This window comes from Ceratotherium simum, chromosome 2 (assembly GCF_057802395.1).
Source record: "Ceratotherium simum simum isolate JZ-2026a chromosome 2, ASM5780239v1, whole genome shotgun sequence".
Lineage (NCBI taxonomy): Eukaryota > Metazoa > Chordata > Mammalia > Perissodactyla > Rhinocerotidae > Ceratotherium > Ceratotherium simum.
The window spans coordinates 35,072,256-35,086,490 of NC_141901.1; the positions used below are offsets into that span (position 1 = coordinate 35,072,256).

General features: G+C 48.0%; 1 protein-coding gene across 1 annotated transcript; it reads right to left on the reverse strand.

Annotated features, from left to right (window-relative positions):
* Positions 1-38: 38 nt before the first annotated feature.
* Positions 39-14,011, reverse strand: LOC147917882 (NBPF family member NBPF11-like). Its single transcript, XM_087440683.1, has 7 exons — positions 13,853-14,011; positions 12,768-12,819; positions 9,663-9,838; positions 8,578-8,629; positions 7,550-7,725; positions 3,707-3,821; positions 39-1,220 (listed from the first exon to the last, which is right to left on the reverse strand). The coding sequence occupies exons 1-7, from the start codon at positions 14,004-14,006 to the stop codon at positions 1,199-1,201; spliced, it is 747 nt and encodes a 248-aa protein (XP_087296809.1). The 5' UTR covers positions 14,007-14,011; the 3' UTR covers positions 39-1,198.
* Positions 14,012-14,235: the final 224 nt, after the last annotated feature.

Below are 14,235 nucleotides of genomic sequence, written 5' to 3' on the forward strand. Positions count from 1 at the left end.
TTAATAACACTGAATTTAAAAAATTGACAAGTCCACAGTGATAGTCAAAACAAAAATTTTAATGGTATGAATGGGGAGGGAATGTTCTTTTTCACGGCACAATGCCAGCAAATAAAGTATAAAGGTATGAATGAATGAGAAAATTTCCAATGTACAAATATGAATATGATCATTGAACCACGTCAGGGATCATTGAGGGATGGTAAAATTTTGAGAGAAAGATTGTTAGAGAAGAGGATATTCATACAGTCTCAAAGTACCTCTCGCCAAATTACTTGCTGATTATAGAAAGAAAAGAGTGTGTCTTCACAATGAAGAGATCTCGCAGGCCCCTCCGCAAGAAAGTGACCAATGCTAGTATGGCAAGGATAGTGATGGATAAACTTTCTTGTTCTCCAGGTGGGCTGCACTAGGAAGCACACAGCATTAACTATGCAGTGTTCTTGGCAAGAGGGTCAGCCTGAATTTCATCGTGAGGAAATGGTCAGACAACTATGTAGTGTAGACCATTGAGCCAGACAACTGACCTGACCTCTACAAACGAGGCAGTGTCCCCACCACCTAAAAGAACTAAAGGTGAGGAGATGTTTTTGGTTCAAAAGGACTAAAGAAATATAGTAACACAATCTTTTGAGACCTTTGGAGCCTCAAACATGTCTTTTCCTTTTTGTGATCTCACTGGTGGTGACATTGACTGAAGAAAGGCGAGTTGTCTTGTTCAATGGTCTAAATTCTGCACTTGTCTCATAACTACCTCATGATTCAATTCAGGCTAAACGTTTTCAGCAAAGACACTGCATAGTCAACGCTGTCTGCTCCTAGCGCTGCCCATCTGGTGCCAAAGAATGCCCAGTGTGTCATGCTGTCTGCTGCCAGTTGCTCCCGATTCCGGTGATGTACAGGATGGAAACTGAGAGGAGAAAGAGTTAAGGTCTCTCATAACTCTGTCTGGGTCTAGGCATTGGTCTCCTTAGTGATTTTGCACAATTGGAGGCTGGAGGGCTGGGATTTCTCCCCTCAAACCAGGCTTGGAGTAAAAATCTTGGAGAGTGGTTTGTGGTTGCAATGTTTTTCAACAAAGGATCCCTTCAGAGTTCTGTTTGGGCTTTAAATTGACTTGCTGTTTTAGGTTTTTTTTCATCAAGTGGAAAAGCTTCCTTTTATGATGCGGTTTCTTTCAAATCAGCGATCTCTTTTCTTAGTTCCAGAGTTCTTGGTACCTGAGAGAGAGAGAGAAAAAGTAAATAAATAAAAACCAAATGTGAGTCTTTGTCAGGTCCTGCTGATAGCTGAGCCTGGGTGAATGGCTATGTGGTGACAGAGGCCAGCAGGATGCTGAGCTCCTGTTGAGAGCAGGAGCTGAAGCAGGGAGCCACAATTGGCTGAAGGGGAAAGTCAGATCCACAGGTTAGAAGAAATACCTCCCTAAACTTACATCCAGTCTGTGGTGCAGCATCCAGGGAGCCTGTCCTCATCCCACCAGGGCCTGGTGATGTCCCAGCTCAAAGCTGCTGCAGAGCCTTAGCCAGACCCCTACCACCCTTTCCTCAGCAGCCACTTCACTCCTGAATCCCCTTCATTTGCAGCAAAGTGGTGGCTTTCTCACACCTCCCAGGGAGGGATGTCCTTAGCATCCATCGCACACATTCAGAAACAGGCTGCTGTCAGAAGGAGGGGACCCTTGGCAGAGAAACACACCCTCTTTAACTCTATGTTGCCGTCCTCCGAGGAGGAGGGGCCGGCTATGGGAGAGTCCCAGAATGTGAGGGGCAAGAGCGACCTCAGAATATATGTAAATCCAGTTCCCCCTTTTACACATGAGAAGTTGTAGTGCCAAGGGGCTAAGGACTAACCAAAGCCACGGGACCTGTTATTGACAACCCTAGAACTAGAACCCAGGCCTCAGGCCCTTTCCATAATTTGGGGGAAGGTGAGAGGAAAGGCTCCAATCTGGAGGTTTCAACAGGCCATAGACACTGTTGGGTCACCTCGGCTGGAAAGGAATAGGGCTTTACAGAGAAATTCCTCTCCAAAGGGACTGAGGAAAGAACAAAAAAGGAGAAACTCAAAATAGAATTAGCAAAAAGAGAGCAGGGAGGGTAACCACGGCCCCACTCATTTTCCTTCATTCTCTGGTGTTGATTCGACGCCAGGATACACCTTAGGGCATTTCTAGGAATATTCTCAACACTAGAGTTCTCAGCCTCAAAAACTCTGAAGGGGAAGCATACAGCAACTGGTTTGACTAGATTCTCCCCCACTCACCCATTATTCCCGCAAAGCACTGCCTAGGGAAGGATTCTGTTTTTTGTCTTTTATGCCAGTGTAAAGAATGGCTTAAAGAAGCATAAACATACAATCTTTTTCCTAACTTGCAGTTTTTATTTGCTATGATATTCTCTGTAGGGGAATGAACATAATGATTCTCTTTGGAGATCTTACTGAATGACAAAAATTGATCAATACTAAAATTTTCAACCTGTAGTGCTGAACCCATTGGGCTTGAAATCAATTGGATGGAATATGAACTTGTAGTTTCATATGAGAAATATTAAAGAAAATACTAAATTTTATGATGTGTAATAAGGGAGGTCTTCTTTTCTGTACACTGGGTTTCAATGAAATGCTTATTTCCTATTTTATCACATATTCAGAAAAGTTGCAGAAACTCTCCTCCAAGTAGGGAGATTAGAAGTCTAATCCATTCACCTACTTTTTTCTCCTCACTTTTTTCCCATGTTGTACAGATAGTACTGTTGAGAGAGGCATACAAATTCCATCAACGGCTGATGGATAGTCAGCCTTTTCAATGAAGTAGCCACACATTCAGGGCATTTCTATGCTGAACCTGAGATCATCATGCTGGAATGGTCCCTCTCATGTCCAGCTGCACATTAGAATCACTGGGGAGCTTTTCAAATCTCCTGAAGCACAAAACCCCACCCCCGACCATTTAAATGAGAATCTCCAGGTGTGGGGTCAAGGCATTCATCTTAATTAAAATTTCACCAGGTGCTTAAGCCTGGCAGTGTTAATGCCAGCTCCAAGAGGGCCTTGGGGGGGACACTAAGTCCCTGGAAGGCCCATGCAGATGAGCACAGGCCTGCACACCTGGGGCTGAGGAGATCAATATGGCATGCCAACTGTGACTCCAGTTCTAATTTAGTTTTTGTAATCTGGGCTCTTTAACCTCAGTTTTAATACTTCTTGTTCACATGGAGAAGTCCAGGGTTAAGGGTTGTCCTAGGTCAGGTTCCCTACAAGACGCAAGACGAGGATCCATGTGCGAGTGATTCGTTATGAAGAAAGAGGCAGTGGAGTTGGGAAGCCGGGGATGGAAGGCAGGCAAATCAAGAAAGTGTGATTTCAGGCAAAGTGCCATGTGTTCAATGGCTTCAATGATGCTCTTGTGATGAGGAGGACCTTGGGGCCAGGTTTCCCCGTGGCTAAGAGGAACAGTTAGAGGGAATATCAGGACAGCAGCAGCAGGCACACAGCAGAGCTCAGAGTGTAAACAGGAGATGGAGATTGAAAGGTCTGGCAGGGTGGCAGCCCCCATGGAAAGCAGAGGGAAGACTAGACAGAGGTCGCATCAGCTGTTGGACTGAACAAATGAGGAAGAGAAAAAATAGTGAGAGATTGAGCTACAATCTTAGATAGAGAGCAAGAAGGAATAAGTACATCTAAGAGCCACTGATGTGATTACCTCAGTACCCTAATCTGAAGGCCAGGGAAATTGCAAGTTACTCTCCACTTGAAAAGTGGTTTTCTTTTCATGATCTTCAGGTTCTTCCCTGTAGCGCAGGCATCCAAACACAGCTCTGAAAATAAAATCACAGACAACAGGATCCATTGTTATTCATGATCTTAGCGTCACCTTTATGTGTGTGCCTGGGGAGGCTGAGATGGCAGGTGCTAGGCTGCAGTGTCCCTGAAGTGAAAAATCACCCACTGAGTCCAGAGGACTTTGCACGGGCAGATGAAGTCATGCCTATTAATCTGTTCTTATTAACTTGGTCCTATAGCCTAGAGAGAAGGTTCTAGAGAGGCCTCAGGAGATGGGAAGAAAGTGATGTTGATGTGTACCCACCAGAATAAAGGAACAGGGAAAAAAGTACGGCCTCAAGGCTTCAGGTCCGGTAGAAAAGGGTGTTGGAAAACTATAGTTCGTGGACCATTTTACGAGAATTTTTGCAGAGTTCTGCAGCCCATTGAACACCCTTGTCTGTAAATTTTGACTGCCCTTCACTCACCCACACATCTAGACATTCTATTGCCACACAGGGGTAGTTGCAGGTGAAGGAAATGCAGTAGAGGTCTGAGTCCCTTATGGGAAACTGAGGGGCCAGAAGTGCTACAGAATCAGACTCTGTGGTTCTTCAGGGAGGCAAGAGAGTGCACAATCCTTATGTCACACACCCCACAGTGGCTTCTGGCCCCTTCTCCCTATTGAAACGTGTATATTTCTACTGTGAAATGAATACATATTCTCAGAAAGTGGGCTAACCAAAGACCTCAGATAGGCTGAGGCCAATCCAAGTCAGGCTCAGGCGGGGTCCTGGCCCACAGGGCCTGCTCCACACTGAGATGGGTTCCCCTCTCTCCTGCCCTCTGCACATCTCCATTCTCATCAAGGTTTGTTTAACCGTTTCTTACACGTGTCTTTGTGTATCTGTTACCATTTTGTCTTCCAGATCGCATACTCTACCTGACTCTCATCATGGATTCATCCAACCTCCTTCTAACTGCTTTCTCTGATTCTATCCTCTCCTCACCATCCAATGTGTCACCCGTCTTATTACTCCCAATCCAGTTTCATCCCATGCCTGCTCTGCTGTGAGAACTTCCTCTCCCTTCTCTGCTACACACACTCTCAACTCCTTACCTTCCTTTGCACTCCCTCCTCCTTTCCTCTGGTCCCTCTTTCTTCTCCAACATCATTTCCCACAGCTCCCTTCTACAAATCCTCTGGAGTCAGCCTACCCCTCTCCCCACACCACGCCAGCCCTGCACCACGTGCCTCTTCTAGCTTCCAGCTCTTTTTCCACAAGCACGTTACATCCTCCATATTTCCTGGAGACAGTTTATTAATCATAATTTAGGACATAGAATAAGATTTTATGATAACACATATTGGGCTAAAGAGTAAACCCTCTGAAATTAACAAATCTGCCTGGTAAAAGAATCACCAAAACGAGGTCTCATCATTCTCAAAAGTTATTTTGAATCAAGGTCTAAGGTTGTTTTAATTATCGTGGCTGATTGCATCATGTTGTTTTATCTCTCTCTTCCCAACTGCTAGGCTTTATTAAACCTATGCTTTGAATATTCTTTGCATTTGCAGGAGAACAGGGAGAACATTGTACTGAACTTCTGAAGGGCTGTCCCATATTGTTGGTGTGGCAGGTGGGCAAGAGCCCTCAATAAAAGATCATGTTATGATTTAGGTTGTGTTCGCATTGTTTCCAGAGCGTTTCTCCCTGTACAGAGAGGATGGGGTGGAGCAGACCATCTGTGGCCCCACTGCTGCTATACACACTGTTTACATGTTGTCATTAGTGAACCCCCACACAGGACAGATGCGTGTAGAATTGAAACGTTCCCTTCATTTATCTCAGCCCATCCGCGTGGGGGAATTTGTTTTCTCCTGGTGCATTTTGAAGGATGGCCTGACAAGGCCGTGCCCTGTCACACGCATCACACTCCTGAGAGGGGTGTCTGAGCCTTTCTCCTCCTCCTCATGGGAACCAGACCTGGCTGTCAGCGTAACTGAGATGGAGCTATGTGGCTTTACAAGGATGCCAGGACAAACCTGAGTCAGAGCAGGAAACCCCTGAGGACAGGGGGTGGTGAGAGACAGAGATCTCTCAGCCCTGACTGATTTTCCATGGAGAGAGAGTCTCATGGAGCTGCAGCTCCCCCTAGAGGGGCTGGATGAGACTCTGGCTCTGCTCACAGGACAAAGTGCACTGAGACAGTAGGAGTTGGCAGATCTATATGAGTGGCCACAGGAGGTCTTTGGACCAGTATTCAGACTTTTCTGTTTAAGCTCAAAAATTGTTTGACACAACTTGCAACAAAGGAAAAAGAAGAGGGTGAGCACCATCCTTGCTTAGTCTATGACAGTGTGACTGCTGACAGCAGGGGACAGGGCCTGAGCAGGGAGTCAGGCCAACGAGCGGCCTATGACCCACCGTGCGCTGGCTGGGTGTTTTGGGCTAGTGAAGTGACCTTCCTGAACCTCAGCCCCCTCAGCTCTAACATGAGATCCCACACCTAGTTGAGAGTGTCGCTGTGAGGACCAAGTGGATTAGGGCGTCCATGGAGCTCGCTTGCTAAGGGGCATGGCAAACAACAGATGCAAAAGAACTGTGTGTTACATTTTTGTTTTGTGAATTGTTGTGGTCCTCAGAAAGCCTCTGATCCTTTGCACCTCAGGAAGGAATGGGAAACAGGCGAGAGGATGGTCCCAGTGTGAAAAGACACTTACCGACCCAAAAAAGCTGAGGGACATAGCGTTCATAGCCAATTTCACTATAAAATAGAGTGAGTAAGGAACACCACCAAGTTTCTTGCTCTTGCTACAAGCTGATTTGATGAATAAAGTCCCCTAAATATCCAACTGCTTCTCCCAGATGAAAAGGTCAAAAAATAGCCTCTGTGAGAGGAAATGGAAAGTGTGTTTTCATCTAGAAACTCTATGAAATTGTTGCCCCAACGAGATGGTGCTCACCAGGAAGGACTTTTCTGGATATTACGGAGAGGGGAACCACTCTACTCTGCTCATAAATTAGGTCAATACTCCCATCAGGTACACAGGTTGCTGATAGTTTACGTGAGATGATACGACGGAGACTAGACATGTGATTGAAACTACAAGCCACAAACGGAAGAAATGAATGGTGTTGCACAAAGGATGAAAACCATGGCCATCTGTGGAGGATGAAAGATCAGAACGAGAGATTTGGCTTCATTGAAACCACAGGCACAGGCAGGATTTGGTGCTCAGGGTCTGGTATCGAAATGCTTCAGAGGGAGGTAGGCAACCCAGGGGAAAAACTTTGAGCTCTGAAACAAAATAAAGGATGTTGCAAATATGGAGCAGAATGCAAACTTGTGTGGAAAGCTAGAGAGTTTGTACAAAACTATTCAGGAAATGCAAGCAAAAACATCATGTCTTGAGTGTGAGAAGTTTTATGAGGAAAAAGAGAGCTATGTTACACAAATTACTCTAGGTGGCATAATGACGGCTGACATTTGGCCATTATCCCTCCATTCCTTCTCTCGAACCTGACTTGATAGGAACAGCCTGCACCTGTGAGAGATGCCAGGCGACAGGTGACCAGATTGGGACAAAAAAGTTCTCTGGCCACAGGATGCAATCTTAAAATTAAATCCAAGAGCACGATTCAACCCAGAACCAGTCTAGTCTACAGAACGTGTTTGCAGGGTTGCATCTCTCAGTCAGTGCAGGTTGGTGGATTCAAAGAACATACAGGCTACCAGGGACACACCAACACTGTATGCCCTTTACAATGGGAATACTCACCGCGTGCATCCAAGGCGGAGAAGAATTCCTTTCCATCAAACGCCAATGAGGAACTTGTGTAAGGCCTATAAGAGGCTGCCAGGTCATGGCCAATTGAACGAGTGAAATACCATTCATCCAGGAATTCCCGTGGGACTTCAATCTTCATTCTTAACAGCAGATGCCTGCTGAGGCTTCTGGAGTAGGAAGAATACAAGATTAAACGAGAGGGATTAGGAAATACAGAATAGGAGAATTGGATTAGAAGTGAGGGATAAGGAAGTGGTCAAAAAAAACAAAAGAGAAGAGTGCATCAAGGGAGAAATGGGAAAATTCCCCACACCGGAAACAACTGTAGTTGAAAAGTGAATGGGAGAGAGAGGTAGATCATTAGAAAGATACGGAGAGACAGAGAGAGAGAGAGAAATGGGGGTTGGAGGAGAGACGGCAAGCAGAGGATGATCAGAGCACTGAGGAGAAAACGAGGTCAGGAGGAAGGAGACCGAGCTACCCCAGTACACAAGAGTCATGGCGCACCTACTCTCAGAAAACCAGAAAGGTGGCATCAACACTTTTGCAGAAACATTCTTGAAAGCTATTGACACTTGCCAAGTCAGCGGCCACGGTGGCGTTGGAGACTCTTAGAAGTCGGGAAGCATCAAGGTGACTTTCTCTCAATACGGTCGAAGGTGATGGATTTTTTTTTTTACTCATCACCTCCTTAGCCAAGATAAACCTGCCACAGTGCAAATGCCAAACAGGCAAAAGCATAATTGTGTCCTATGCCGGTGGTCCTCACAAAGAGAGAACGGGACAGGGCAAGCAATCCTATGGCTCGTTAGTACACCTGCATCAACTGATTGCAGGTGACTACATTGGAGAGAGGTCAAGCAATTGGCCTCTGGAAGGCGCAGAGTCGAAAAGGACAACTTTTCGAATAGGACGCTTGCGGTGAAATGGGTCTAGTCAGCACTTTCTGATTTCCCTGGATCTTCCCTGGATCCCCTGATGTCCCCTTAACATGAAGTCCCACGATTCTTGAGACTTACCTGGAAGACATGCGGTGATGGTCTTCCTCGTCCCCAAGATCAGGATGGTTTTCTACAAAGAAATTCAGAAAGGGTCAGTCACATTAAGCAGTTCCCCCTTGGAACATTACCGTCCAACGTTCAGTCCTGGCACAGGGACATCACTATCCTCACTGTGACAACAGGATACCGTAAGAGCAATATTCCAGGAGACCTCAGGTGGGGTCTTGTGAAACCTCGTGATTCGCTCCCCTGAGCCACTGGGAATACCTCCCTGATCGGGTAGACCCTCATCACAACACCGTATCTCTGGTCTGTGTCAACAGTCCCAGATTTTTACCTCAAATATTCTGGGGAACAAGCTTAACTGCATTCTCACTGAATTACTGCACTATGCAGCCTTCTCTCACCAGACACACTAGTCATCGAGTGTTCCGTGGAAATCCTACACTGAGAGTAGATTGACAGAGGGGATCTACGAGCCTTGGCATCCAAACGCATCTTTCAGGCTAGGCAGTAACGCGGGACACTCTTGGGGATGGCGAATGCCAAGGCATAGACTGGCATGAGGGAAACTGACAAGCAAGGGAACGGTAGAGGTGTTTAGGGTCGGTCGTCGGTGGACTCCATAGGAATAAAGGCCCAGAGAAAGCAGATAGAGAACGGGGCGAAGAAGAGTATAGCCTAGGTACATCTTTGATGGAGACGTTCACAGGGATGCCAGTCGCATTGGGTAGGCCTAGAATCTGAAGGGATACGTTTCAGGCATGAAACGTAGAGCATTGAAGGTGAGGAGAGACATTTCATGCCCGATAGGATGTCGGACAGAACCTTTGTTGTTCGTGTTGCGGAGGTCACTTGAGGATGTCATGCCAGCTTTGGGTCCAGTGATCTGCGAGAGGGGCCAGGGTGACAGGGGCGCATCCTGGGAATGAGGATGGGAGCGCTGCTCCCTGAACCACCTCTTGTTTGGGCTTCAAACACAGTCCTAGAACTGATTCAGTTCAATGTGTGTGTCTGCACAGCCAGAGGCGTGGAGTACAAAGGAAGTGGGCTGAGCAGGGAGTCCAGCTGGAGCTTGAAGACCTGCATGATGGAATACTCACTGGCTGCATCCGGAACAGAACAGACCTCCACCAGATCGACACAGAACACGGAGGTGCTCGTCTGAGTCCAGTACGAGTCCGATTGGCCAACATCAACTGAGTATGTCCCATAGTACTCGTCGAGAGAGGGTGTCGGGACCTGAAGCTCTCCCATCGGTGGAGGATCCCTGCTCAGCCTGGTGGGGTAGGGAGGACTAAAGTTGAAACAAGAGGGTTTGGGAAACACACTGTCCTAGCGCTGGTTTCCCCAGAAGGCAGAAGGGTCCGTCCACAGAAAAGAAATGGGAAGTCCTCGCCAAGGGACAGGAAACAATCCTCCTCTATCTGGGGCCAGAGTAGTGTGGAAATGGGACGACCAGATAGGGAGTGTGAGAAAAGACAGACACAGAGACAGAGAGAGAGAGAGACAGAGAGCAAGCAGAGGGTGCTCAGAGCACTGAGCAGAAAACGAGCTCATGAGCAAGGAGACCGAGCTCCCCCAGTACACAAGAGCCATGACGCACCGACTCTCAGAAAACCAGAAAGGTGGCGTCAACACTTTTGCAGAAACATTCTTGAAAGCTATGCACACTTGCCAAGTCAGCGGCCCCGGTAGCATTGGAGACTCTTAGAAATCTGGAAGCTTCAAGGTGTCTTTCTCTCAATAAGGTCGAAGGTGATGGATTTTTTTTTACTCATCACCTCCTTGGCCAAGAAATACCTGCCACAGTGCTAATGCCAAACAGGCAGAGGCATAATTGCGTCCCATGCCGGTGGTCCTCACAAAGAGAGAACGGGACAGGGCAAGCAATCCTCTGGCTGGTTAGTACACCTGCATCAACTGATTGCCGGTGACTACATTGGAGAGAGATCAAGCCATAGGCCTCTGGAAGGCGCACAGTCGAAAAGGACAAGTTTTCGGATAGGACACTTGCGGTGAAATAGGTCTAGTCAGCACTTTCTGATTTCCTGGATTTGAGAACCCCAGATGTCCCCTTAAAATGAAGTCCAGGGTTCTGGAGACTTACCTGGAAGACATGAGGTGATGGTCTTCCTCGTCCCCAAGATCAGGATGGTTTTCTACAAAGAAATTGACAAAGGGTCCATCACATTAATCAGTTCCCCCTTGGAACATTAGCGTCCAACGTTCAGTCCTGGCACAGGGACATCACTATCCTCAGTGTGACAACAGGATACCGTAAGAGCAATATTCCAGTAGACCTCAGGTGCGGTGTTGTGAAACCTCGTGATTTGCTACCCTGAGCCACTGGGAACATCTCCCTGATCGGGTAGACCCTCATCACAACACCGTATCTCTGGTCTGTGTCAACAGTCCCAGATATCTTTCCCTCACATATTCTGGGGAACAAGCTTAACTGCATTCTCACAGAATTACTGCACTATGCAGCCTTTTCTCACCAGACACACTAGTCATCGAGTGTTCCGTGGAAATCCTACACTGAGAGTAGATTGACAGAGGGGATCTACAAGCCTTGGCATCCGAAAGGATCTTTCATCTAGGCAGAAACGTGGGACACTCTTGGGGATGGCGAATGCCGAGGCATAGGCTGGCATGAGGGAAACACACAAGCAAGGGAACGGTAGAGGTGTTTACGGTCGGTCGTCGGTGGACTGCATAGGAACAAAGGCCCAGAGAAAGGAGATAGAGAACGGGCGAAGAACAATGAAGCCTAGGTACGTCTTTGATGGAGACATTGACAGGGATGCCAGTCGCATTGGGTAGGCCTAGAATCTGAAGGGATACGCTTCAGGCATGAAACGTAGAGCATTGAAGGTGAGGAGAGACATTTCATGCCCGATAGGATGTTGGACAGAACCTTTGCTGTTCGTGTTGCAGAGGCGAGTTGAAGATGTCATGTCAGCTTTGGGTCCCGTGATGTGCGAGTGGGGCCAGGGTGACACGGGCGCATCCTGGGAATGTGGAAGGGAGCACAGTTCCCTGAACCACCTCTTGTTTGGGCTTCAAACCCCGTTCTAGAACTGATTCAGTTCAATGTGTGTGTATGCACAGCTAGAGGGGTGGAGTACAAAGAAAGTGGGCTGAGCAGGGAGTCCAGCTGGAGCTTGAAGACCTCCACGATGGAATACTCACTGGCTGCATCCGGGACAGAACAGACAACCACCTGATCGACACAGAACACGGAGGTGCCCGTCAGAGTCCAGTAGGAGTCCGATCGGCCAACATCAACTGAGTATGTCCCATAGTACTCGTCGAAAGACGGTGTCTGCAGCTGAAGCTCTCCCACTGGTGGCAGGTCCCTGCTCAGCCTGGTGGGGTAGGGAGGACTAAAGGTGAAAGAAGAGGGTTTGGGTAACACACTGTCCTAGCGCTGGTTTCCCCAGAAGGCAGAAGGGTCCGTCCACAGAAAGAAATGGGAAGTCCTCGTCAAGGGAGAGAAAACAATCCTCCTCTATCTGGGGCCAGAGTCTTGTGGAAATGGGACTACCAGATAGGCAGCGTCAGAAAAGAGAGACACAGGGACAGAGAGAGAGAGAGAGAGAGAGCAAGCAGAGGTTGCTCAGTGCACGGAGCAGAAAATGAGCTCGTGAGCAAGGAGACCGAGCTCCCCCAACACAAGAGCCATGACGCACCTACTCTCAGAAAACCAGAACGGTGGCGTCAACACTTTTGCAGAAACATTCTTGAAAGCTATGCACACTTGCCAAGTGAGCGGCCACGGTAGCGTTGGAGACTCTTAGAAATCTGGAAGCTTCAAGGTGACTTTCTCTCAATACGGTCGAAGGTGATGGATTTTTTTTTTTTACTCATCACCTCCTTGGCCAAGATATACATGCCATACTGCTAATGCGAAACAGGCAGAGGCATAATTGTGTCCTATGCCGGTGGTCCTCACAAAGAGAGAACGGGACTGGGCAAGCAATCCTCTGGCTGGTTAGTACACCTGCATCAACTGATTGCAGGTGACTACATTGGAGAGAGATCAAGCAATTGGCCTCTGGAAGGCGCACAGTGGAAAAGGACAACTTTTCGAATAGGACACATGCGGTGAAATGGGTCTAGTCAGCACTTTCTGAATTCCCTGGATCTTCCCTGGATCCCCAGATGTCCCCTTAACATGAAGTCCCACGATTCTTGAGACTTACCTGGAAGACATGCGGTGATGGTCTTCCTCGTCCCCAAGATCAGGATGGTTTTCTACAAAGAAATTCAGAAAGGGTCAGTCACATTAAGCAGTTCCCCCTTGGAACATTATCGTCCAACGTTCAGTCCTGGCACAGGGACATCACTATCCTCAGGGTGACAACAGGATACCGTAAGAGCCATATTCCAGGAGACCTCAGGTGGGGTCTTGTGAAACCTCGTGATTCGCTCCCCTGAGCCACTGGGAATACCTCCCTGATCGGGTAGACCCTCATCACAACACCGTATCTCTGCTCTGTCTCAAAAGTCCCGGATATCTTTTCCTCACATATTCTGAGGAAGAAGCTTAAATGCATTCTCACAGAATTACTGCACTATGCAGCCTTTTCTCACCAGACACACTAGTCTTCGAGTGTTCAGAGGAAATCCTACACTGAGAGTAGAGTGACGGAGGGGATCTACAAGCCTTGGCATCCAAACGCATCTTTCAGGCAAGGCAGAAACGTGGGACACTCTTGGGGATGGCGAATGCCAAGGTATAGGCTGGCATGAGGGAAACACACAAGCAAGGGAACGGTAGAGGTGTTTACGGTCGGTCGTCGGTGGACTGCATAGGAACAAAGGCCCAGAGAAAAGAGATAGTGAACGGGGCGAAGAACAGTGAAGCCTAGGTACGTCTTTGATGGAGACGTTGACAGGGATGCCAGTCGCATTGGGTAGGCCTAGAATCTGAAGGGATACGTCAGGCATGAAACGTAGAGCAGTGAAGGTGAGGAGAGACATTTCATGCCCGATAGGATGTTGGACAGAACCTTTGCTGTTCGTGTTGCACAGGTGAGTTGAGGATGTCATGCCAGCTTTGGGTCCAGTGATGTGCGAGTAGGGCCACGGTGCCAGGGTCGTATCGTGGGAATGAGGAAGGGAGGGCAGCTCCCTGAACCACCTCTTGTTTAGGCTTCAAACCCAGTCCTAGAAATGATTCAGTTCAATGTGTGTGTCTGCACAGCTGGAGGCATGGAGTACAAAGAAAGTGGGCTGAGCAGGGAGTCCAGCTGGCGCTTCAAGACCTCCACGATGGAATACTCACTGGCTGCATCCGGAACAGAACAGACATCCACCTGATCGACACAGAACACGGAGGTGCCCGTCAGAGTCCAGTAGGAGTCCGATCGGCCAACATCAACTGAGTATGTCCCATAGTAGTCGTCGAGAGACGGTTTCGGGAGCTGAAGCTCTCCCATCGGTGGCAGATCCCTGCTGAGCCTGGTGGGGTAGGGTGGATTAGGGTTGAAACAAGAGGGTTTGGGAAACACACTGTCCTAGCGCTGGTTTCCCCAGAAGGCAGAAGGGTCCGTCCACAGAAAAGAAATGGGAAGTCCTCGTCAAGGGAGAGGAAACAATCCTCCTCTATCTGGGGCCAGAGTAGTGTGGAAATGGTACTACCAGATAGGGAGCGTGAGAAAAGAGAGA